This window comes from Camelus bactrianus, chromosome 14, assembly GCF_048773025.1.
Source record: "Camelus bactrianus isolate YW-2024 breed Bactrian camel chromosome 14, ASM4877302v1, whole genome shotgun sequence".
In the NCBI taxonomy this organism is placed as follows: Eukaryota; Metazoa; Chordata; class Mammalia; order Artiodactyla; family Camelidae; genus Camelus; species Camelus bactrianus.
Window position 1 is genome coordinate 45,699,915 of NC_133552.1, and position 27,442 is coordinate 45,727,356.

A 27,442-nucleotide genomic window follows, 5' to 3' on the forward strand; every position below is an offset into this window, starting at 1 on the left:
GATAGTACAGAACATGGCTCAGTTACCCCATCTGAGACATGTGAAGATGAGGTATTTAACCACCAAATCCTCATCCATAACTGGCTGAAAGCCTTTCTGAAGGTATTAACCCCCTGGCATTTCTGGCTTTTCCTGTACACAGGCCAAGTATATCTTTATGGCCAGTAAGAAAATGCAGAAATTCATAAACGTAAGTAAACAGTATGGAGATGCAAACCAAAGAAATATGGCTAGGACACTAGGAACACCTGCTACAGTGTCTCTTATTCAAAAGATAAACTAATTCTTTGTCCCCATCCTCAAGCTACCATTTTCCTTCTTTCCCTTTGAACACTAATTTCTCAATGCTGTACCCACTTCTTCATTTAACCTGAATTCACTTTCCCACTGAATGTGACTTTTCCCAGGCTTCTAGGAAAAGGAGGTGGGGGTGAGTGGATGTTAGAGGTCATTATGAGCTCTTCATGTCAGCTTCAAGATGATGTCTCAACTTCTGTTTAGCTAACATATAGGAAAAGAATCAGTTTATTAAGTGACAGTATGTTCATAAGTAGCCTTCGAATATACTGAAGATAAAGTATTTGAGAGTCTGAGTATTTGAGTATTGAGAGTCTCCTAACAGTAACTTTTCAAAATATAGGTCTAGAGATTAAGAGAAAGGTTTTAGCTACAAACCACAGACTAGGAAGTCCAAAACAATTAGGCAATTATTGAAATCACAGGAATGACTAAAATAACCACTGAAGAAAATTTAGAAAGAAGGGAAACAAAAGTGGACTCTTGAGAAACTATCCTCCTTTATTATCTAGAGGAAAAGTATTATTTCTTCTATACTGGATATCCAGTCACCTGCTACACCCATCATTCTTTCTTCTTCTTTCTAACACCAAAATGTTTCTCATATCTGTTCTATTTCAACTATTCCCATTGCTTTCACTTAGGTTTTATTATCACTTATCAGAACTACTGCAACTGCTTTGTTAAAGCCATCCTTGCTTTGGGGATCTGTGTCTTTTCATCCTCTACCTTGCTACTAGAGGTATTTTCATAAATTAATAGTTTAATTCTATCACTACTGTCTTCAAATAAAGCAACTCATGGAGCATAATAACCCAGTCCTAACATATCTTTTAGTCTCTTCTGTGCTCTTATTCTCTTTCATCTGATTACCCACACTTCAGTTATTGCCAATATTTGTGTTTGGCCCATCTTTAATTTTACCTCTGAGTCACAATCTAGCTCCAGCAACTAGCCAGCAAACTACAGCCTGCAGTCCAAATCTAGCCTGCCACCTATTTTTGTGAATTCAATTATACTCAAACACAGTCATGCTCAGTTGTTTAAATATTGTCTATGGCTGCTTTCAAGCTGTAACAACACAGTTGCAATAGTTGCAATGGAGAATGGAAAGCCCACAAAGCCTGAAGTATTCACTATTTGGCCCCTTACAGAACAAGTTTGCTGCCCCTCACTCATGGGACAGTATTAAGCAGCCTCATATGTGTATAACTAGATTCCCAGAAGGAACTGTGAGAGAGACTGGGTTTGAAATAATATTAGAGGAAATAAAGGCCAAAATGTGTGCCAAATTAAACAAAAACTAGTATCACACACATCTAAGAAGTTCAATGAACACCAAACACAGGATAAACACACTCTAAGAAAAAACATATTTAGGAACAGCATAGTCAAATTGCTAAAAATCAAATATGAAAAGAAAAATCTTAAAAGCAGCCAGAGAAGGAATTCTCATTTTAGTATGGTGGCATCGTTCACAACTAAAAACTTTCACATCGTTCACAACTAAAAACTTTGGGGAAAATACAAAAAAGAAAAAGAAAGAAAAAATTATTCGAGGACTCTGAAAACCAAACAAAAGCAGATTGCTGAGGGGAGTCAAACTTGGAAAAGCGACCCACAGGAGAGTGAGCTTCCTAGCTCAGTTATTTTTTTCTCCTTTCTCAAACAGCTTTCTCTAAGGCCAGGAAGCCATCACTACATACAGAAAGCAACAACACAGTCGTTAAAGCTCCAAGATAAACTGAATCTCTCTGGCCACAGGAACTGGGAAAAACAGCTCCTGCATGTTGGAGAATGTAGAGAAAACACTGGAAAAGAGAAAAATGGAGAAAGGGATCCCCTCATCCTGCCTATAAACCCACTAAAGTATTGGGCTTGCTCAGGAGCTGCACAGGTATGAGACAGACACATACCAACATTGCAAAGGCTCTGAGAATTGAAAACCACCATTCACAAAAGACAAGACCAAATTTGCCATCTGAACCTAAATGAGTTGACAGTCTGCTAAAAGGAACAACAACAATCAACATTCTCCAGAGAATTTTAGTATGCCCCAGAGCTTACAAAACAAACATTCACAGATTCCAACATACAATCCAAAATTCCCACAACGTAAAACGAGTATGTGATAAATTTCAAGGGAAGAAACAATTAATAGGAGCCAACCTCGAGATGATCCACATGTTACAATTATCCAACAGTTCTTTTAAAGCAGTTATTATAAATATACTCCATCAAGTAAAGGCAAACACACTTGAATTGAACAGGAAAAAGTTCTCAGAAGACAAAGAAATTATTTTTAAAATGAGCCAAATGTAAGTTTAAAAATCAAACAATGCAGTATGCAAAATAAAATTCACTTGGATGGGCTCAACAAGAGAATGGAGGCAAAATAGAAAAGAGTCTCTGTGAACTTGAAAATGGATCAATAAAAATTATCTGATCTGAAGAACAAAGAGGAAAAAAATAGACAAAAGAAAAAATGAAATAGTTGGAGACTTGTGGGACAATTTCAAAAGTTTTATCATAATTGTCACTGGAATCTAGGAAAGAAAAAAGAAATAAACTAGAGCAGAATATTTTAACAGTGGCAAAAAGCATCCCAAATTTGGTGAAAGACAAATTTACAGATTCGAGAAGCTGAGCATTCTCCAAAGAGGAGAAACTCAAAGAAAATAATGACTAGATACATCAAATCAAACTACTGAAAACCAAAAGCAAAGAAAAAATTCTTGAAAGTAGATAAAGAAAAATGACATAGCACATAAAGGGAAATAAAATTTGAATTACCAAAGGTTTCTCATCAGAAATCTTAACAGTGGAAAAACAGTGGAACATCACAAAATTCTAAAAGGAAACAAGTTTTTACTCAGAATTCTATGTTCACAGACTGCTAAAAGATATCTAAAATATCCCTTAGAAATGAAAGCAAAATAAAAACATTCTCAGATGAAGAAAAACAAAGAGAGTTTATCCTCAGTATATTACTCTACAAGAAATGCTAAAGTACTTAGGCTGAAAGGAAATGTAGCATCTTCAGGAATAAAGGAATAACAACAGAGACTGTAAATACACAGATAAATATAAAATACTACTTTTTCCTTTAAGTTCTTTAAAACATGTATGACTGTCGACGGCAGAAATTATAATATTGTATGGTGAGGTTTTCAAAGTATGCAGCCATAACTCAACTGTAATATAAAGGAGGGAGTGGGGTGTGGCAGAGGGGGAAAAAGGAGTGTGGTTGTAATGTTTCTCTATTTTAAGTGAAGCAGTACAAAAGTAATTCTAAGTAGGTTGTGAAAGGTTAGGTATCTTTCTATCATGTATCTATCCATATTGTAATCTCTAGGGTGTTAAAAATTAATACAAAGAGATATAGCCAAAAAGACCAACAGATATTAAAATGGAATACTAAAGAATTATTAAATTCTTACTAGATAATCCAACAGACAGTAGAAAAGGAGTTAACAGAGGAATGAAAATCAAAGAGGGAAACAAAGACAATAAAATGGCAGACCCAAAGTCAACTACATCAATAATTAATTATGTTAAATATTAATGGTCTAAATTCTCCAAATAAACAGAGTGGATTAAAAAAAAAAAAGCAAAATCCCACATTACATGTACGGCCCAAAGGAGAGAAACTTTAAATATAAAAACACAGACAGGTCAAAAGTAAATGGATAAAAAAAAATTTACCATGCAAACAGTAAGCCTAAGTAGTCTGAACAGGCTATTTTAATATCAGATAAAGTAAGTTCGAGACAAAGAGTACTACTGGAGATAAAGAAACAGTATCATAATGAAATAAAGGAAGAATTCATCAGGCAGTTTTAACAATTATAAATGTATATGTACCTAATAGCAGAGACCCAAAGTACATGAAGCAAAAACTGACAAAATTAACGAAACAGAGACAAATTCACAGTAGAGTGGGATATTTTTAATACCTCTTCTCAGTAACTGACAGAATGAAATAAAAGATGAGCATAGACATAAAAGAGCCAAACAACATGATCAACTTTATGACATTAACAGAACTCTACATGCAAAAATGACAGAACACATATTCTTTTCAAGTGCACATGGTATAACCACCAAGGCAGAACATACCCTGGGAGAAAACACATATTTCAATAAATTTTGGAAGGCTGAAATTATACAAGTTGTCCACTGCAAAGTAATAAAAATAATATATAAGAAAACATCAAATATCTGAAAGTTAAATAAAATAAGTCTAAATCATGAGCAAAGGTGAAATTATAAAGAAAATTCGAAAATATTTTAAACCAAATGACAAAGAATATGTACAATATCAAAATTTGTGGGATGCAACTGAAGAAGTACTTAGATGAAAATCTATTACTTTAAATACTTACTTCAGAAGAGAAGAAAAATCCAAAATCAATAACCTAAGATTCCATCTTAAGTAACTAAAAAACAGAGCAAAGTTAAAAAGTAAGAAGTAAATTATGAGAGGAAAGTCAATAAAATAGAAAACAAACCAATAATAGAGAAAATCACCACCACCAAAAGTTGGTTTTTTGAACTTATAAACAAAAACAACAAACTTCTAGCTAATCAAGGAAAAAAGAGAAAACCCCAACATGAGGAATGAAAAAGGAATTATCATCACAGACCCCAGAGACATTAAAGGATAATAAAAGAATACTATGAACAACTTTATGCCAAAAATGTCAACAATTCAGATGAAAGGACAAATCTGTCCAAAAAAATACAAGTTACCAAAATTCACATAAGAAATAACAACAACTATAATCAACTTATTTTATGAGACAAGGATAACTGTAAGACTAAAACATGACAAAGACATTACCAAAAAAAAAAAAAAAAAAGATTACAGATCAATATCCTTCATGAATATAAACTCAAAAATTCTTAACAAAATAATAGCACATATGACAAAGTTTTACCCCAGGAATGCAAGGCAGATTCAACATTGAAAAATTAATCAATTTAATTTTCCTTTTATTCTCTTAATATGTGATCACTTCAATAAATGCAGAAAAAGCATTTAACAAAATTCAATAGATATTTATGATAAAAAACTATCAGCAAAATAGGAAAAGTAAAAAACTTCCTCAAATTGGCAAAAGCCACCAAACCATCTATAGCTAACATCATATTTAACAATGAAAGACTGAAAGACTAATTTATAATTGTTTCCCTCTAGATTAGAAACAAGGAAGGACGCAATCTTCACTCTTCTATTCAGCACTAACAGAAGTAGAAAGGTTCTTGTCATTGGAATAAAAGTGGGAGCAGCACAGGGATATCTGGAGATCATAAAGAATGATGATATGATTATATAGAACATGCCAGAGAATATATAAAACAACTATTAAAATTAATCCACAGCATTCACTATAATCTACCTATTATACTATTAGGATTGACTTGTTTCAAATAAATTCTGGATAATGTTCCTGCAGAATTCTGGTTAGCTTGTTTCCTGGAGAAGCTTTCCAAGGGAGTAAAATAGGACAAACTACAGCCTCTGCCACTGGTTTCAGACGGTTTCAAGGCCAAAACTCGTAGTCGCTACCTCTTGTCTTCTAGTCATTCTAGATTCCCTTCATCTCTGGCTAGAATTTCGGCTGGTCCAGATGGCTGATCTTGTGAGGTGGTCATCAGGCCTTTCTCATGTTCATTTACCATTAAAGCTGGAAAAGGAAGTACCAACAGACACCCAGTAGATTACCTGTGTGCCAAAGCCCATGTTCCGTTGCATAACCACAGCCCCAGCTCCTCCAGATGATCAGATACATTAGCTCTGTCAAAATGGTGACGGCTTTCCTTGAAAAAGGAGCACCAAATCCCAGCAGTAGCTGTGTCTCAAAGTGTAAAAGAATGCCTATAGTGTTTCTGTTGAAAATGCTTCCCTTCTGGGAACCAGGACCTTAACCCCCAGTGCTCAGAGCTACAGGGAAGGGATCACCAGAGGATCACTAACAGTGGAGCTAAGTGTAGCCATTTCAACTTCTGTGTATTCTTCCTACTGGGAACACTGGAGGATAGGACCTCAACCTTAGAGGGTATCATGTCCAAAATCCAGGGTATCATCATCAGTTGTGCCATCAAAAGAGTGCCAGCAGTTTCTGGGCAGTGTGGCCCAGGACAAATGGATCTATGGAATCCATCTGCTCTAAAGTAGGCCCTTTACTCCAAAATGACATTATACGGCACCCTGTGCTGATGGATCACTCTGTAAGCCCCCAGATAGTGGCACTGATTGAACCCCTGCAAATTGGAAAGGGAAAGTCATATTCAGAATATGCCTCAAACCGAATCAAAAATGAATCACAGTCCTTTCCAGGGCATAAGGACTGGCTGGTTTTCTTGAAGGATGGTTAGTCTCTGCTACTGTCAGACCACTCATTCAGCAGCTCAGCTGCTGCATCAGGACTGATAAATACAAGTATACTACTGGGCCCTTGCACAATCATTATCAGTACTTTTTCCTCAACACTTACAGGCCAAAAGGAATACCTAACAGTAGTGTTTATTAAGTAGTTAGATCCAAATAATTAACAAGAATTTATATTCTAACAACTCAGTAGCCATTTGAAAAAAAATACACACAAATTGAAAGAAAAATACTTGCATTTCATTCTTAAATGACTATAATTAATTAATAATAGGACATGTGCATCTGCTGGGTACTGCACAACTTCTCAAACTTATGCAGATTAAACCTGCCAGCCTCTTTTTCTGCTCCTCACTGATTTTTGTGCAGTGCTTTATTTGTATCACAGCAACTACCAAAAATCCAACTTCAAAAAGATAAGACATCAAAAGGAATGCAGCATGACCTAATGTCAAAACTGCGAACTACCTCAAGTTAGTGGTCTGACAGACATTTCTGTGTTCCCTTTGAAATTCTGAAATATCCTATGGTATTCTTGTGTATCTGCTGGGGTGTCTGGGGGTGTCTCAGTGCAGAATTTGGGAATCACTCTGCGTGTGTGTGTATCAGTGGGTGTATGTGTACCCATGTGCACCGCAGTCCCTTTCCTCCCTCATCATGCCTAGCACCTCCCAGTAGGTTTTGCTGTGACTTAGCTCTAGTTATTGGTTTGGTGACAGACAGCGGAAGAGAGGAGAGGACATGGGAGTAGTAAGGGCAGTATAATCTTCAAGCAACTACCTGATAGCCAGGAGAAGGCCAATTCTATAGGCCCAGAGGATTCAGGGAAATTTGGGATTTCAAGGTTTTCTAGGTCATCAACCCAGATGTCCCCATCTTAAGAGCCCAGGTTCCATTGCTTCCTAAACAGCACAGGCACTGGCCTAGCAGACCTGCTGAGAAATCAACCCACCTTGGAGCTCTGCCACCCTTGAAATTAAATCATGGGCCTAATCTTTAGTTTTTGTTTTCCTCCTACTGCAGAAGATGAGTTTCTTTACATGAAACCAAAGAAAGAAATTACCTAACTTTTTCATTTTGTCCCCGATTATCTTCAGCCTTTTACTGTCCTTCTCCAATCAACTGTTGCTCACCAAGCAGCCATCTGATTACACTGTTCTTATAAACAGTAACTTCCCTAAACCTCTCAAAAGCCTAAGATATTGTACCCACCAATACATTGTCTTCTACAGGAATCTCATTCCAATTCACCACCAATGAAAGTTTTAACAGGTGCACAGCTGCCATGCATGACAAGGGTTATCAGTATCAATGCTCCACCTACAACCAGTAGTAGGGTTCTCATTGCCAGCCAGCCAGCAGATAATCCAGCTCCAAAATCCCATTTTAAAGTCTACTTCCTCAGACCACTGTGGCACCACAACTGTCTTGGGTAAGATTCCCAAGGAAACAGACTGAAATGGAGATTTTCACACCCGAAGTATTGAGGAATGCCCTCCAAATCAACAGCTGTGGGAAAGTAAAGGAAGTGAGACTAAACAGAGGAAGGAGTTGAATTGAAACCCAGTCACAGGAAGGCCTTAGCCAATCCTCTGGGGAGCTTTGGAGAGGGGATGGATCTTCAAAGTTGTCTTGCCTTAGGGCAAAAGGCCAGGCATTTACATTCCCCTCATAGAACAGGCATTGGATGCAGGGTGACCCCGAAGAAAAGAGGCATGACTTTGAAGGAAGTAGCTCTGTTGGCTCAGAGCAATGCCTGGAGAAGGATTCAGCTGCTATCAGTTTTAGCTGCCAGTATTCCCAATAGCTAGGGGAACTTGTACCTGAACAAGTGGTGGTGAACCATGGCACCCGCCACACCACTGTCGGACTATTACACCAATTTGTCTCATAAGGAGAGAGAATGAATCATTTACCCTGCTTTCTTAGGAGGAACTAAGTTCACCATCAGTTGATGGAGGAAAACTCTTCTTTGCAGAAGAGCGTGAGCTAATAAACTCTGTAATAACAGAATTATAAAAAAAAATCATCATTTTGAAGCCCCTAATGAAATTATTGACTCAGTCAAGGAATATCAAAGGATAATAAAACCATTAGGTGGAAGATATTCACAGTGTGCTGAAGTTACTACCCATGATTACCTGCTTATTGCAGATGGAAAAAGCATACATTTACAGAGAAGAGATCTAGTGGATACCATCTTACCCAAGTAATTTGAATGAGTATTATTAAACAATGAGACAAACTGAAAACCTCTGGATGAGATGCAATATGCAGTACTCAGCATTATATACAAAATGTTCTTTCCAGAAATATTTAACTGAAACCTTCTGAAGCTTCAAAGCCTAATTTCAATTTATAGGAAACACAGGGATAGATGACATAGAGAGGAACAATATCTGGAGTCCTGCTCTTAAGGAGCTTGATATATAGGACATTCTAGAAAAGGTAAAATATTAGTGAGAGAAAGCTGGTCTGCGGTGGCCAAGGGCTTCAGGTAGGAAAAGGGAGTTAACTAAAGAAATTTTTTAGAGTAATGGAAATGTTCTATACTTGACTGTGGTGATGGTTCTAAGACTCTTCAAATGGACACTTAAAAAGAGTGAATTATATTATATGTAAATTAAACCTCAATTAATCTGACCACTCCCCCAAAACCAGAATATTTAATATATTTTTGAATAAAAAAATGAGACTATTCTAATACTGTTGATTTTTTAAAGAAATATCTTAAAATGGAAAACCATTTTTAAATTAACATTTCTATTTTCTTTTTAAGCCCAAAGGCAAGATTTCCTCTTAAGCTAGGAAGCTAATTCATTTCATATTTCTACCTACAAATATGCCAAAAGAACAGTTTTTGCCTTAACATGTATCTATACAGGATTCCACAGATGTAACAGCTATATGAAGCAAATTACTACCTATCCATAAATACAGACATACATAAACTAATTCAATCCACATCACTTCCTAAAACACTCCTACAATAATGTCTCTTCATAGGTCAAAACCATCTGTGTCCACTGAATAAAATCTAACTCTTATCTGGCAGTTCAAGCTGCCCTACCCTCTAACCAACGCCTCCATTGACAGAATGAATTCCCATCAGTGTCCCTTGTTAACACCTATACTGTAGCTCTGATGGAATTCTTACCATTATCCACACACAAACTGTGCTTTCTCACCTCCTGCTCATACTTTTGCACCAGCTCACAATGCCATCCCTTTTTCGTAACAGGCTATGCTTTCTTGGTCATTTCATCTAACACTGTTGTAAGTAGCTGCCTTTGTACCTTTCACCCTAATCCAGACAACAAACTCAAGGTAGAAAATGTCTTATAAATCTTTACAGGGCCCGTGGTTAGCACCAATTATTAATCCCAGAATCTTTGTTGGATTAATAGACTACTTAACCTCTTATAGCCGAAATCCCATGCATCTGAAGGATGGGCTCAAATAGCATTTCTAACAAGAAAGATAAAGCAGCTGAAGGAACTAAATGAGTTTAGCTTAGAGAAGGAAAGTAATTTCCCATTTTAACCACAAACTCCTCCATTGTTTCCACTAACGCTGTTCTTCTTCCACTTCAACCCAGATACCCGTCTGTCTTTATCTTACAGTCTATCAGTTCCCTCCTGGCATCACTTTCCTTTTTACCATATGGTCAATCATTGTCACCAAAAACCTTCACTTTCTTTTTTTCTTTGACCTCCAGGCACACTTCAACCTTGAATCAACTAGCAGTTTTTCCCATTTCTCTTTTGAGTGGAAAAACTTACAATATCATGCTGATTGGAATTTTAAATATGTGATCTTAAAAATAGTATTAATATCATGACCAACAACAAGAGCAGCTAACATTTAATGAGCACTTACCATGTTCAGGCACACTGTCCTTTCAATAACCTTATAAGGTTACAAGTAAAGAAACAGACCTAGAAATGCTAATTAACTTGCCCGATTTAAGACAGATAGAAAAAGGCAGAACTGAAATTTGAACTAAGGCAGTCTGACTCCGAGCAGATTTAGCCACTGTACTATGGTTCTTCCCCAATGCAATCAATGCTATACTGCCATTCACACTCAGAACTGACCAAACATTCCTTTATTCATTTCCTTATAAGCCCTTTCCTCAAGTAAATGTGCCAACTTTAACTGATTCATTCATATAAAAATATATTTATTCAATGAATAAATTAAAGTTATTCCCACATTCAACACAGTCATTAAGAGCAAACATAAAAGAGTAAGACATGATCTCTGCGTTCTTTTAGTCCTCAAACTCCACCTGCCCCCTCACTCTCTACAGAAATAATTAATTAATATTAGCACTTAATGTGCCACGCACTTTACATATAGGAATTCATTTAATCTACAAAACAGTCCTCAGTATTATTATTCCCATTATACATAGAAGAAACCTGAGGCATAAACAAAAACAAAAATAAACAAGTGGGACTACATCAAACTAAAAAAGCTTCTGCACAGCAAAGGAAACCATCAACAAACACGAAAAGGCAACCTACCAAATGGGAGTAAATACTTGCAAATCATATATTGATAAAAGATTAATATCCAAAATATATATTATATATAATATATAACTCATACACCTCAATAGCAAAAAAAAGTCTGATTAAAAAAGTGGAAAGAGGATGTGAGTAAACATTTTTTTCCAAAACAGAGATATTAATGGCCAACATGTACATGAAAAGATGCTCAACATCACTAATTGTCAGGATAATGCAAATCAAAATTACAATGAAAAATCACTTCACACTGTTAGAATGGCTATTATCAAAAAGACAAGAAATAAAAAGTATTGGTGAGGATGTGGAGGAAAGGGAACCGTTGCGCACTGTTGCTGGGAATGTAAATTGGTGAAGCCACTATGTAAACAATATGGAAGTTCCTCAGAAAATTAAAAATAGAACTACCATATGATCCAGCAATTTCACTTCTGAGAATGTACCCAAAGAAAATGAAAACACTAAGTTGAAAAGTTAACATGCGGAAACACCTGAAAAGATTATCTCCACCCCAATATTCACTGCAATATTGTTTACAATAGCCAAGAAACAACATAAATGTCCACTGATGATATAGTATAGTATATATTTTTAAAAATGGGACATTACTCATCCTTTAAAAAGAGGGGAAATCTTGCCATTTGTGACACCAGGAATGGATTTTAAGGGTATTATGCTAAGTGAAATAAGTTAGATAGAAAAATACAAATATCACATAATCTCACTTATAAGTGAAATCTAAAAACAAAACACAAAAACTGAACTCACAGATACTGAGAACTCACTGACAGTTGCCAGAGGCAGAGGGTGGGAGATGGGCAAAATGGGTGAAGGTAATCAAAAGGTACAAATAAAAACTTTCAGTTATAAAGTCAATCAGTCATGGGGAAATGTGCAGCATGGTGACTACAGTTAATAATACTGGATTGTATACTTGAAAGTTATTAAAAGAATAAATCTTAAAAGTTCTCACCTCAAGAAAAAAAAACTGCAACTAAGTGTGGTGATGGATGTTCACATGACTTAAAGTGATAATTATTTCTCAAAACATGGAATGATTGTGTTGTACACCTAAAACTAATAAAATATTATATGCCAATTATATCTCAAAAATTTTTTTAAACAAAAAACTGAGGCATAGAAGTTACATAATGTACCCAAGTCCACACAGCTAAAAAGTGGCAAAGCCAGGATTTAAAACCAGTCTCCCTTCGGAATCACTAGAATGCCTCAAACTCACTGACACCACTAGGCTTCTATCCCTCAACTTTTCTACCTACACCTTAAACATAATCCACAGTATTAATTTATTCAACACTGACTGATACTCGCCTTGTTTTGGTTTCTTGAACACAAGTTTGTTTCTGCCTCAGAGATTCTTTATTTTCCTCAAACACTACTCCTCTAGATCTGCCTTCCAATCATTATAACTCAACTTAAATGTCAACTTTCAAAGAGACCTGTCCTGAACACCCTACCTAAATACCCCTCCCAACTCTTATTTCCTTCATAGTTACTTATACTGCTTGAAATTTTCAGTTGCTTATTTCTCTCCACTAGAGTAGAAGTTCCAAAGAGAGTACAGACTTTGTCTGTCTTGATCACTGCTACATATTCAGCACCTAAAACGGCGCCTGGCACACAGTAGGCACTTGATGTTTACAGAACAGATGTCAAAAATTGTGCTAGACATTGGGATCATCAAAATGAATAGGATATAGTTTTTAATAAACTCCTAGTCTTTATAAATACACCTCCTCCTCTTCTATGCTAAAAGATGACTAGCCCCTAATTATTTTTAATGGCTAACTTTTCCACATGTCATGTTAAATCTGTCCCTGAGATCTCCCTTAGACTTCTATCCATCAAATATCCCCTCTCTCACTTCTTGGATTTCTCCTTCTCTGCTTACTGAATGTTTCCCTCCCACCCTCTCATACTCAAATATCTTTCCCTCAACCCTAAATCTCCCCATTACCCCCCAAATATCCCACTGACTCCTCATCATATCTCTCTTCCATAGACGTCTTGACCACTTCCTCAAAAGTCAGTGACCTGAAAAGTGCTCTCATTTGCTTCAGCACATAACCCTCCTGAGGACTTTCAATTCACTTTCTTAGAACCAGCACTGCTACTGTCCCACGATTCTCTTCTAAATTTTTTTATCTCTTTTTTTGGCTTCCTTCACTGTCTCCTTTCTGTCACTTGTTTAAACTTGATTCTCACTAGAACTTCATCCTTTATTCTTGCTCCATTCTCTGTCTCTGAAAGATTTCATCTTCTCTAACTAATGCCCCTATACAAGTAATTTTATCATTCATTCAGAACCTAAATCCCAGCTCCACTCTCCCCATTCATATTTAATAAGAATTGTGACTGAATTCTTAAGCAAATCCTCAATAAAGAATAGTTGTAGGCCAAGACTTAGAAAAAATAATGTGAACTATAATAAACAATAATGTTCTGAACAAGCACCAGAAAGCAATATTATACAACATAAGGCTGGTTTTCACTATTACTTCTTGAAATATAGTACTTGAACTAATTCTTCATTAATTTTACTTGACAGCTTGTACAAAACTGGAACAAAAACTGTAAAAATCACTCATAGATTTTACATATGTAGTTAATCTATATTAATTTTCTAAAACTGCTTATACAGTTCTAAATACATAGAAATTATATTATTACACAAGTAGAAAGTTAAAATAGGAATACACTAGTCACAAATTATTGCTCAAGTCTGGAAACAACATACAAAATAAACTCTAATTCTTTGAGAGGGGTCTGTAGGGGTTTGTAAAGATGTACCTACAGTGCCATAATTTAGACTCACACCTCAGAATTATACCTAATTATTAGAGCAAACTGTCGATTGAGGTTTTTGTGCTATTTTCAAAAACATTAGCAAGGAACAGACGTGTGCCATTGTGGCCTTTGGCTTAGACAGCAAAAGGTAGTCACACATTTATATCAATATGATAAAACTACTCAAGTCCCAACCCTGTAAACAATTTTATAATGAGAAGAGTGGTTTACCCAGAAAAAGTGTAAAGAAAGCTCCATCTTCACAACTCTTCAATGGATAAGAGCCACAATACACACTGGTCAACCACAAATACCCAACTTGCAGCCTAGCCCCTTTCATAGTGAGAGAAAATGGCAGCTGTTTATTATCAAACAAACTGCACATTCAATAAATACATTAAACTCTGTAACTTATTTGACAAAATCCTACTATGCTTTCCCTACGTATTGCAAGAAGGTGTAAGAAAAAAAGATGAAGCCAACTTCCAATTACCACTGTCAAAGCCAAGCTGGTGAAACAAGTCTGTCACCATCCTTCAGGGTATGTGGCATGTAGGGGCATGGTAAGGAAAACAATAGGAGAGCCCTTAGCAAAAAAGACACCCACATTTTAAGAAAAAGAAAATGAAAGTGACTTAATATCTACATTAAGGAAGCTGAAGGTGCATCAAGCCTAGGAAGAATCTAGGCGCTACTCAGATTTTCTAGTTGGTGGCAGTTGATTGCTATACCAGCTGTCACATTTTGAAGTTCTTCAGCTTTCCCCCTTTCCCCACAAAACCCCCTCTACTCTAAAGCAGTAAAATGACAGAGGAAATACAACAGAAGATGAAGGGAAATGGCCGGTAGGACAACAGAACACAAGAGCAGCTGCAACCACATCTCTAGAGGACCAAAAGTACAGCTCTAAAAATCTGTATCAGACACCTTTCACATCCACATAAACCTCCATCTGCATCCCCTTCGCATAAATCTTTTAAATTGAAACCCCACGCCTTATTCTACAGCCTGATTATCTAAAACTCATCCTATATATATGATATTATCCTTAACCGATACCATTGCTCCTCTTTGTGAAAGGCAAATTTTTTTAAGGGAGGCGGAAAGGTGAGGATGGAATGTCATGGGGGTGGGAGGAGGGGCATGAGAAATACGTGCAAATACCATTGCGGCAGAAACACTGGAAACGCCACTTCCCTCACCACTCTTGCAAATTCTCTTCGTGCGCTACCCTCTACTCATCCCTCCTCTTTCTTCAACAATACGCATACACGTGTCATAACCGACCCGCACCATCACCTTTTCTAGCATCACAGGCTCCCCTCCCACCTTCTCTTGCCCCCTACAAAGACAGTCACACACACTTAAAGCAGAAACTGCTGCCACCGCACCCTCCTGTCTCAATAAGTGCTTCTACCATCCAGCATCAAGCGCTTACTTAAAGACAGCTCAATAAATACGAAGACACACACACACACACACACACACACACACACAGGCACATGCGGCATGTGGCGCAAGGAAAGGCACTCGGAGACGCACCTGGAGGCCGGGTGTCCAGCGCTGCTGCCCCCCTGGTCCCTGTCACTGAGCGCAGCTGTGTAAATCCTCCGGTAGCGGTCAGCCAGGGCCCGGCCTGACAGCAGCAGCTGGTAGTGACCCCGGGAGTCCGCGGCCGGCAGCCCCAGCCCCAGCCCCGCGGCCGCCAAGGAGCCCTCGGGAACCGGCATGAACAGCGCCCCCGGCGCCGGGGAGGAAGAGACGGTGGCGGCTGGGAAGAATCCGTCCCCGCCGGGCCCCGAGGAGGCGGCGGCGGGAGAGGCAGTCGCAGCGCACATCATCATCCTCGCCGCTGCCGCCACCGTCGCCTCGTCCCCGAGGGCCGGGCAGGCAGACACGCGCGCGCACACAGCCCTTTTCCAACGACAACGGCTCCAGCGGCGGCCTCTCGCTCCCGCACCAGGGAGACTACAAAGACAGCGACCTCCTCCTCCTTCTCCTCCTCCTCCCTCCCGCACCGCCCTCGCCGCTACTGGGGCCGCTCATCTAACCCCGCCACCCCGGGAGTGTGAGGAGGAGGCGGTGCCGCCGCTGCCGCCGCCGCCACCGCTGCCACCGCCGGAGCAACCCGCAATGGGAAGCTGTCGGCCGCACTGGGCATGCGCCACTCCTCGCACATGCTCAGTCACTCCGGCCCCCTTCCCTCCCCACCCCCCCTCCGCCACCACTCCCTCCGCCTCAGGGCTTTGGGTGTGGGGCCGTAGAGTCGCGCGGAATCTGAGGAAAGTCCACCTCTCCGGGTTTTACCAGCAGCTTGAGGAAGAGTAAGGAAAGTGCTGGGGAGGCTGTCAGCTACAACCCGTCGGCTTCAGGTACTGGGTTCCCTCCAGGTGGGAGAACTGGGACCTGAAAGAAAGGCGACGTGCCCACCGCCAGAGAATCTGTTGCGCACTCCTGCCACCTTTCCCCAGAGTGTGTGCTGCCAACGGGAAGATACACTGTGAATGGTGCTGACTGAACTCAGCCAAGGCAGACGAGGCCAGCCGAATTAGAAGTCCCTTTGGCGATCTTATTTAGGATTATTTTTGTCATTAGGATTTAGGTTTGTTTAAAATAGCTTTTACTTACAAAAGACAGGTAGTGATTTAGTGCATTTTTTTTCTGTGAAAGTAGATTTCCCAGATATGAAAGTATTCACAAGTCAGAGTCCTTCCTAAATTCTTGTTCTCAACATTTATATCAGAGCTAAATCTTAATGCAATAATACTTTTTTAAAATTGAAGTATAATTGATTTACAATGTTGTGTTAGTATCTGGCGTCCAGCAAAGTGATTCAGCTATTCACATAGTAATACTTTTCTTAAATATTTTTTTTTTTGACTCCACACTCACCCTAAGAGTGCACTCTTATCTCTGGACAGTGGTCATTTAATGGCTTATCTTTTTCTGTCTAGATTTACATTACTGAAGATACTTCTTGAATGTGACCTGAAACTGTAATTGTGACTGTGACTATATAACATCTGAAAATGTCGTATCTACCAAAGAGCTTATCACTGTTACCTATAAAAATGTAATATTTGCTGAGTCCCCTGTTTCAGGCTATTCTACTAACTTCTAAGTAAATGTTCTAGAAATACATGTGCCAGTGCACCCAGGTTCCTATACAGTTTTATCCTTCCAACTCTCAATTTGAAGAGTTTGTTTAACTCATCCTCATGACAAAATCATTTTTAAGTCTTATAATCCCAGGGCTATAGCCTATATATACTTACTGGTTCCTAAGCCTGTGCCTCTTTGAATGTCCTTCTATAGGAGGGGAAAAAAAAAGCAAGCCCTATTTACTGTTTAGAGAAGTACGAACAAGAAGGGGGAAGTAAATTAATTCTAGGTTTTGCAGGAGAGAGTGCTGAAGGAGTGCACTTTATCTGGGTCTTTGAATAATAAATGTGTGTCATTTTGATTTTAAAGTGATATGTAAAAGTGGGATAATAAAAACAGGGACAAAGGACAGGCATGGGGAATCATAGTATTTTAGTCATGTGAGTAGCACTGTTGCACAGGTTTGATACTTGTTTTATTTCCTCAACTATCATTTAAGCTCCTTCAGAGCTTCTTGTTTATTTTTGTGTCTTCCTCAGTGTAGAACCTTGCATATGGGAGTATCCATCAAGATTAGTTAGGTAAAATTCCTGTCCTGATGGTTCAGCACAGTTACAGACCTCTGTGGAACAGAAACTGCCCAGACCTTGCACCTCTCCTCCCCCCACTGCATCCCCAACCCTGGGGTGAAAGCCAAGACACAGATATAGAGGCTGCTCAAGGCTAGTGGAATTAAAGGCCTGAATGCTTAGCAGCTCCATGGGCTCATGACTGTTGCAAGAGCCAGAGAGGTAGCCAAAAGGCTCTAACAGAGGAGGGTTTAGATCCTGACTCTGTCTTTGGGCAAGTGTCAGCCTCTGAAAAATGGTTAAAATGCTACTGCAGGAGATTGTGGGAGGACTTCAAGTGTCTAGGACATCTACTTTGTCACATGGCTTTTCACAAATGGTAACACACACACACACACACACACACACACAACCACACTAGACTTTTCCATAAGGAATGAAATGGTTCTTGTGTCTGTTCCCCCATTATTTTCCCAGCTCCTAGCACAGACTCTAGACCTAAGCAGGAGGGAAACAGATACTGGTTGAATGAATGAAGAAATGTTGCCTGCACAGAGAAACATTTCCAGCTCAGGTACAGGTGGTGGCATGTGCAGTCATTGCCCCTTTAGAGTTTCTAGTGGAGACTGACCTGGAGCACTGGTCTCTGAGTTCCCTCTTACCCATTCCTTAATTTCCCTTAGGTCTTTACTGTACCCTTCAGTCCCAGACAGGCCTCTTCCTGAGCCTTCTGGGTACACACAAAACCTGGTAACTGGACAATTTCCTAAGAAACCCACTGTCATTGAGGGGCGCAACGAGGCGTGCGCAGAGTCGCACACATGCTCTCTTAGGTATCCGAGGGTGGCGTTTCTCTTGCGGTTGGCAGCGTTTCCTTCCACGGCAGCGGTAGCGGCCGCTCTACTCTAAATTGATAGCCAGTGCAGCTTTTTTTCTTCTCCTCCTCTTCCTGCCTCCGCACTGTGCCGCTCCAGGGTCACTGCAACTGCTGCGGCTACTGCCTTCGCAGCTGGGCACCTTGGAAGTCTCCCCTGGGGTGGCAGGGAATGGGGCGCATGCCGGGAAGGAAAGGGCGTTTGGACTCACCCGTGATTCCACTGTCAAGGGGACGTGAAGGGGAGGGTGGTCCCCCAAGGCAAGTCGCGAGGGTCACCTGAACCACCGCTGCAAACGGTGGAGATGTGGATTTCTTGAAATGTGCAGAGCAAGCGTCCCCTTCCGCCAGTACAGCGCGCACTACTACGGAATGCCCATGTGTTGGGAAGGAGGTTGGGGGAGATTCTTACTATTCAAGGAGTGCAAAGTGAAAATATATAGAGAGGGCTTTGCTTTTGTTTTTCCAGCCCCACTGAAAGCGGCTCCTGTACTTTCCGCGCTGCCATCTTAGCTTTATCTTCTGGCCAGGCTGGGCGTGTGTGTGTATTCGTGTTAGGAGGGAGGGCTAGAGGCGTGGAGGAGAGTGGAGGGAGCATTGGGGCGGATTGGGTGTCAGAATTGACTAGACAGGATTTCAGGACACAAGCGCCCTCAAAGAATAACATTGAACTAAGGCAAATCCTGACTTTGCCCATTTTATTAGTGAAACACGCGCATAGTATTTTTAGTCTCTGTGACTGATATGCTTATTTCTCAAAAGGATCTCTTCTGTCTATGACCATATAAGACTATGGCTTCATCTTTCATCCTTATGATCGCAGATTTTGTCGCTCTTTACCACTTGGAATTGCAAACCTCGGACTATAATTTTCTGAATTATAATTCAGATTATATAATTTTCTAATCAGACTTACCTTTTTTTGTACTCTATTATATCTTTAAGGATACATATTTTTAAGGAAACCATCTGCGCTGATGTAGTAAGTAACAGGCAGAAACCATGAAGTGTATATAAGAGGACAATGATTGACATTGTTAGTTTCTTTTAAAAGGTTAATATTATACTAATGCTTCACAAGATTACAAACACAGGAAGCATGTATATTATCAGAAACATCAAGACTGCTGAAAATGTTGTGGTCAAGTCAAGAGTTTGAGTTTGTTTCCCATATTTGTACAATAATGTATCAGAGCATATAAAAAACAAACTTGGTAGCTGAGAGCATTTTAAAACAAGTTTAGTAGCTGAGAACAGTTTGGAAGAAAAAAAAAATACTCTAGCCTGAAGAGTGAAGAAATGCTTCACTCATCAGTAATCTTGGCTTTCTAAAGGCCACAGGATTCTGCATTCTTGACAAATATGACCTTATTGCACTTTAAAGTGAAATATATTTTATATAATATATTGAATACTCCAAACATAACAGAAAAAGTCAACATGGCAATTGAAATTCTTTTAAACAAAAGTTACATATTGGCTCCCCTAGATATCTTGACCTCTTCCTTTAAACAATTATTTTTAGAGCCTTGGAAGAGTGAGTAATTTGTAGGTGTAAGAGTTAATGCTTTTTCCTCTTTATTCATATTAGTTTTAAAAAATACAAATTTCATGTCCAAGTTTTCCTACTAATAAAAAAATTAGATACTAGGGCCTGAGTTTAATTTTCATCCCTGAAAAATTATTCTAAAATATTTATTAGTGAGATACTCTTTGAAGTATGTAAATTCAGTAATATATATTTGAATATAAATCAAAAATTTAAAAATCTCATTGTTGTGATGCATTTTAGCCCAAAGGAAGCTTCCACAACTGATACAGAAAGTCATATAAAGTATTAACTTTGGAAGAGAGAAATGTAAGAACTACAGAATTTTAACCTTGAAAACTTCTATATAGTTTATAAATTATTAGGTTAGTTTTTATTACTAAGGTTAAATAATTTAATAATTAAATCATATTTCCTCAAACCCTAAAGGACTATTGAAATTTTTATATAGAATAGCAATTTTATCATGTCAAAATTTCCTTGAAATACATTATTTAATATGGTCCCTGGCTAATCCAGATATCAAGATATATCTAAATGTCTCTAAACTGATTATAGTAGGTATGCTTTTATTTTAAAGACACTTAGCCTCCTTCAGGCTGAGTTTTCTCATCAGTCAAATTAGATTCTTTGAGGATTAAGTTAAATAATATGTGTGAAAGACTTGCTTAGCACATTATGTGAGTCAATAACTATTGTGATTAATATTATGTGTGGTGCTTTGTTTGAGTTGTTTCCCAGTCTTGTGCTAAAGGAAGTAACAAAACAGTTGCACAGTTTGAATTGTATACATTTAGATTTGGAAGTTTGTCTTTTCACACAGTCCTATCTACAAATACAGGTTTACTATATCTTGATATGACAAGAAGAATAGAATCCAAAGACTGTTCATTTTCCTAAAATATCCTGTTCTTAGGTAGTTTGTTTAGTCACAAAACGTATTGCTTCCTTTCATAAATTCAGTGAGTTTTTGTAATTTTAACTGATCGCTATATTTTTGACACATAATAGTCAAAACATAGTTTTTTCTCAAGTGGCTGGTGGCTATGGTACACTTCTCTGGTCAAAAATTATAGATCATCCATTACTCACATACTTAATTAACTTCAGAATCTTAGCCCCACCTAGTTCAACTTCCTGTTTTGATCAATATTTTCACTTTAATATTTTGAAAGTTAAAGGGAGTTGATTTACTAGTTCTTCATAAATAGTTCTCTTAAAAACATTTTGCTCCTTCTTTATCATGTCAGGTTTGTTTTCAGACTGGGCCAGAAGCTGTTTAAAAAGTTTTTAGAACATACATTTCATGAAAAATAGTTCATACTTTTCCTAAATTAATTTGTGATAATCCTGTTTTCTTAGTTTAGACAGACTAGTTTTCTGCAAGATGTCATATGTTGGGAACTAGGCTAATTATTTTTGTGGTGGAGCAAAGACAGTACTGCTTCCTGAGAAAAGCTATGGCTTCCCTGCAGGTCCTCCTAATGACCATCTCTAGGCACAGGTGGCGTGATGTGCCAGTAATTTACTTGTTTGCTCTTGGGTCCGTTTCTCTCCATTTCCCTGCCCTTCTCTGTACAGCAGGGGAACGATCCCTGCAAACTACATTTTCTGGGCTCTGTTACCAGCTAGCTTCAAATTAGGTTTAGCCTGCAGGGTGAGATGGGTGATTGGAAAATGGGAAGGAAGAGAAACCATGCCTCCCCCACTCTCCACCCTGACTGCTCTTTCTGCTTTGGGCAACATTTCCTATGTGGTTCCAGCTCCTGCTGGACAGCTTCTCCTTTCATGATCCAGCTCCAGCCAGGTACCCTCTGTTGTGGAACCACTTCTCCCTGGGAGGCCCCAGCTCCTGGAATCTGGCAATAGCATCTCCTCCTTTGGGATCTCCAGCCCTAGGGATTATAGTAACTTCCTGCTGATACTAATCCTTGAGATGTCTCTAGCCCCTGATTTGCCTTTCAGCTCCTTCAGTACCATTGCAATCCCCTCTCTTAATGATCTGGCATGCACTTGTTTGTTTTCCTAATTGGACCCTTAGTGAGGCAGATAGTCTTCCATCCACATATTAGACCTGATATGGCTCCTCAGCCAAATGATGGCATTTTATCATCTTTCATCTGGTCTTCACCAATTTATATGGTCCAGTGGGCCCAGCAAAAACCTGCAGTAAGATGGAGGTGATACACCCAGGATTGGGCATGAATAGGACCAGAAAACAAGTAAGCTGTATGAGTGTGTGGCCAGATGTCATCAACCATTATTGCACCGGTACCTGTGTCTAATCTCAAACATATGACTGCATGTAGTTGGGGGATCCCTTATGACTTACTGCAAGAAGAGGAAAACGGCTGAGCTTGGTTCAAGCTTAAGTTGACTTAGTAATCAAATGCAAGCTGACATGAACTGCTGCTATACTATGATCTCACAGATAGTGATAAGGCAAAATTCTCCCAATGGTTCAAACTTCATGCATTGCACATAGTCATCCATTTTGCACATTAAGAGAATTAGCCTGAAGTAAGTATATGTAAGACTCACGAGTAGTAGCAGATGGCTTGGCCATTTGTTAGGGGCCTGGAAGTAGAAAGATTGAAAGATTGGAGAGAAGGAAGTCTGTGGAAGAGGCATGTGAATGAACCTATGTGAGTAAGCACGAAGTGTGACAATGTTTGAATCCCATGATGAGGCTCATGAGAGAGTGTCCTACTATGGAAGGGACAAAAATGACCATGTAGACAGGATGACTCCACCAGTTGGTATCAGAAATGGAGGACCCTTGTGACTCCCAGATTCTGGGTGGACAGTGGTGTCACTCATTGAAATGGGATCCAGGAAAAGGGAGCTGTTTCAGGATGGGGCATGAAGAGTGCTGTTTGTCTTCTCTAACTTATTTCTTGGCCTGAAAATAGTTTGAGACAATGTTTTTAGAGAACACAATCACTCCTCAACCTACACACACTCCTCTGCCAACCTCTTCTTTACACAGCTGTCATCTTTGAAAGCTATATCATATGTGATAAAATATAATCCAGCAATAAAAGGAAATACATGCTACAACATGGATGAATTTTGAAAATATTATGCTGAATGAAAGAAGCCAGATACAAAGGCTCACATTTGTTTGGTTCCATTTATGTGTAACATCCAGAATAGGCAAATCCATTGAAACAGAAAGTAGGTTGGTGATTGCTAGTGGCTGGGGAAGTGGGGGATAGGGAGGGACAACTTAGTGGGTATGGGTTTTTTTTGTAGGGGGGAATGTGATGAAATTTTTCTAGAATTAGTATGGATTATTGTATAACTTTGAATATAGTAAAAACTATTGAATTATGTACTTTAAAAGGATGAAATTTATGATGTACAAGTTATATTTCAATAAAACTTATTTTTTTAAAAATCTGCTCAAAATCCATCAATGATTTTGTATTAGAGTTATTAAAGCTAGTTGCCACAACAGACGAACCTCCAGAACTGCTTTTTGTCTTTTTCCTGCAGAGGTATTCTCCTCCCTTCACTGAACTGCTTTGTGTCCCTGGAGGCTGGCTCCTGTGCCCTGCATCACCTGGGCTCCCTTGAGGCTGCATTCTGATTGGGTTTGGCCAATGGGGGAACCCTCTCAGGAGACTGACATACAGGAGGAGAGGTAGGTCAGGATACTTTTTCCTGGCTCTCTCCCTTCTTCTAGCAGTGGCTGTGTCACTTAGTGACTAGAATTCCTGCTGGACAGCTCCTCCTCCTTGGCACCAACTCCCAGGGCTCTGATAATTCTTTTCCTCTCTTTGCCCCTTCAGTTCTAGGAGTGAAACAGCTTCCTGCCTCCCATGTTTCTTCCCATAACCTGTCCACACCCCTGAAAGGATTTCCTTTTTTTTTTTTTACATTTTTTTATTGATCAATAGTTACTTTACAATATTGTGTCAAATTCTAGTGTAGAGCACAATTTTTCAGTCATACATGAACATGTATATATTCATTGTCACATTTTTTTTGCTATGAGCTACCACAAGATCTTGTATATTTTTCCCTGTGCTATACAGTATAATCTTGTTTATCTATCTGCATTTTAAAATCCCCAGTCTGTCCCTTCCCACCCCCCGCCCCCTTGGCAACCACAAGTTTGTATTCTATGTCTATGAGTCTGTTTCTGTTTTGTATTTGTGGTGGGTTTTGTTTCGTTTTGTTTTGTTTTGTTTTGTTTTGTTTTTAGATTCCTCATATAAGCAATCTCATATGATATTTTTCTTTCTCTTTCTGGCTTATTTAACCTTGAATGACATTCTCCAGGAACATCCATGTTGCTGCAAATGGCGTTATGTTGTCGGTTTTTGTGGCTGAATAGTATTCCATCGTATAAATATACCACCTCTTCTTCATTCAGTCATCTGTTGATGGACATTCAGGCTGTTTCCATGTCTTGGCCATTGTAAATAGTGCTGCTATGAACATTGGGATGCAGGTGTCATTTTGAATTAGGGTTCCTTCTGGATATATGCCCAGGAGTGGGAATCCTGGGTCATATGGTAAGTCTATTCCTAGTCTTTTGAGGAATCTCCATACTGTTTTTTCCACAGTGGTTTTCCTTGCTTCTCTCTCCCACTCTTAATGATTTAGATGTCTTTTTTTTACAATTTTGTGTTTATTCTTTTTGTAATTCATGGCAGTTATCTCCTTTCCAGTTATGAGTTTCTCATTTTTGTAGCATCTTGCTTCTTTTCTATTTCTAGTAGACCTGTCAATATTTCTTTTAGCATGTATTTAGTGTTGCTAAACTCTTACTTTTTGCTTGTCTGTGAAGCTCTTTATCTCTCCTTCTATTCTAAAGGATAGCCTTGCTGGATAGAGTATCCTAGGCTGCATCTTTTTTTCATTCAGGACTTTGAATATATCTTGCCACTCCCTTCTGGCCTGTAGTGTTTGTGTAGAGAAATCAGCTGAGAGCCTTATGGGGGTTCCCTTGTAACTCACTCTTTGTTTTTCTCTTGCTGCCTTTAGGATCATTTCTTCATCCTTGACTCTGGCCATCTTGATGGTGATATGTCTTGGTGTGGGTCTGTTTGGGTTCTTCCTGTTTGGGAGCCTCTGAGCCTCCTGTACTTGGATATCTGATTCTTTCTTTAGGTTTGGGAAGTTTTCAGTCATGATTTCTTCAAAGACCTTTTCAATCCCCTTTGTTCTTTCTTCCCCTTCTGGAACCCCCTATTATGCATAGATTGGTGGGCTTTATATTATCCTATAGGTCCTTTATATTGTTTTGATTGTTTTTTTTTTTTCTCTCAGCTGTTCTGATTGGGTGCTTTCTGTTGTCCTGTCTTCTAGGTCACTTATTCGTTCCTCTGCATTATCTAGCCTGCTTTGTACAGCCTTTAGGTCAGGTCTCATCTCAGCAAATGAGTTTACTAATTCTACTTGGTTCTTCTTTATAGCTTCTATTTCATTTTTGACATATTTTATATCTCTAAACCCTATTTCTTTTAGTTCCTTCAGTACTTTGACCAGTCCTTTTTTGAAATCTTGATCTAGTAGGCCATCGATGTCTATTTCCTTGATCATGCTTTCAGGGGATTTCTCTTGATCTTTTAATTGGGAATGGTTCCTCTGCTTCATATTGCTCATATCTCTCTGGCACTGTGGCTTAAGGAGTATCAGTTATCTAGTTCTCCTGGAGACGGTGTGCTCCTAATGATTTTATTGAGAGGTCTTTGTGTCTTCGCCCTGTTTTGTGAACTCAGCTTGCTGTTTCCAGAGGCCCTCTGTTGGCACCCTTGTCTGTGCTGCTCCCAGTGGCTGTTGGCTAGCAGATCGTGCACCCTCCTAACACTGGGTCAGGAGCTGAGCTCTTACCCAGTGGGCGGACAGGTCTCTCCCCCTCCAGATGCCTCAGTCAGATGCTGTGCTAGGGGGAGGCAGGTGGGCAGATCACACTTCCTCCCAGCACCATGGTCAGGTGCTGTGTTCCTGGCAGGAAGGGGGATGGCCGCCCGCCCTCTCCTGGCGCCGGTCACTCCCGCTGCTCTGTGCAGCTGCCCACTCCAAAGGCGGGCTCTGGGAAGGCCGCAGAACGGCCCCACCCGTGCTCCGTGCCAAATCTCAGCTCCTTGTTTGTCTTGGTGGCGCAAGTTCTCTGAGGTGCCAGTGCAGAAAGATCCTATCTACCTCGGGTTATAAACAAGTCTCAGTCCTGCCCAGGAGGATGCGGAGCCCTGGGATGTGGATTCAGGTCTTGGCCCCCGCCCCCACCCCAGCGCTGCACACAGGAGGAGATGGCGGCTGTGGCTGCACCCTGCCTCTCTTCTCTTGAGATGCGCCAGTAATGGCAGCGCAGGTCTGAGGAGACAAAGGCATTGGCGCCCTCCCCCCAGGGCACGCCAGCCATGTTGCTTTGCTTTTTTCACAATTTATGGGGGACCAAGGTTGTTCTGCTCTGTATCCCCACCCAGCCATGGTGCACAGCCCCCTGCAGTCCCCTGGGGCTGCCTTAGTGCAGCCGCCCCTGTCCTCCGCCCGGCTCGGGCAGCCTCTCCGGCCCCAGCTGCTGGCTCGTGTCTCGGGCTGGGTGTCGCAGGGACCCTGTGTGTCCATTTAACTCAGTTCTGTTGATCAAGGGGTTCTTGGGGCAGATCTGAGCCTCGGAGGTTCCCCTTCCATCCCGCTGGCCTCTCCGTTGGAGTTGGGGGACCCAGCAAATGAGCGCCAGTCCTCCTTTGCCACTCCCTCACTGCGGGACCGGTCCCACACTGTTTTGCTTTTTCTTCTTTCTTTTTTCCTTTTCTCCTACCAGATTTTTGGCGTCTTTGACTTTCGAAGAGGGTGATGTTCTGTTGGAGTTCGGCAGGTGCTCTGGTTGGCTGAGTAGGTCTGTAGATGTGTGTTTTGGTGTATTTGTGGGAGAGAGTGAGCTACAAGAGTCCTTCTACTCCGCTTCTGTAAGGATTTCCTTCATTAAAATTTCTTCATTTAAACCATCTGGGGTGATTTGTTTCCTGACAGAATTCTGGTTGATAATCCCCAAACCTTGGTGGCTTAACACAATAAAAGCTTACTTCTTGCACATCTGACACAAGTCAGACAGCGCACTTTCATCTCAGAACTTTGCCATCTGGACCACGTGGCCTCTAACACAAGGCAGGAAAAGGGCAAATTGGGAGATTGCAAGGGATGCTATCAAGGGCCAGTTCTGGAAGTGGCTTACTTCCCTTCTACCCACATCCATTGCTGAGAACAAGTCACCAGGCCACACGTTAACTGCAAGGGAGGCTGGGATAGTGGTATAGTGAACATATGACATTATCTCTGGCTGCTACTATAAAATTGCCT

At 39.9% G+C, this 27,442-nt stretch overlaps 1 protein-coding gene and 1 long non-coding RNA gene across 6 annotated transcripts in view; one reads left to right on the forward strand and one right to left on the reverse strand.

The window, feature by feature from the left end:
* MYCBP2 (MYC binding protein 2) overlaps positions 1 to 16,075 on the reverse strand; it is a 225,959-nt gene extending 209,884 nt beyond the window's left edge. For 3 of the 5 annotated variants that reach the window (XM_074378366.1, XM_074378367.1, XM_074378364.1), the window contains exon 1: positions 15,574 to 16,074. In XM_074378366.1, coding sequence (XP_074234467.1) covers positions 15,574 to 15,875 — 302 coding nt within the window. In that variant the 5' untranslated portion in view covers positions 15,876 to 16,074. Of the gene's footprint in view, positions 1 to 15,573 lie in introns of all 5 variants that reach the window. The other 2 variants (XM_074378365.1, XM_045509160.2) reach the window with 2 other exon arrangements.
* Positions 16,076 to 16,136: 61 nt separating this feature from the next.
* LOC141579774 (uncharacterized) overlaps positions 16,137 to 27,442 on the forward strand; it is a 91,298-nt gene continuing 79,992 nt past the window's right edge. Inside the window, exons 1-2 of the long non-coding RNA XR_012511739.1 lie at positions 16,137 to 16,403; positions 23,624 to 23,771. This is a non-coding gene — a long non-coding RNA (uncharacterized LOC141579774). The remainder of the gene's footprint in view (positions 16,404 to 23,623; positions 23,772 to 27,442) is intronic.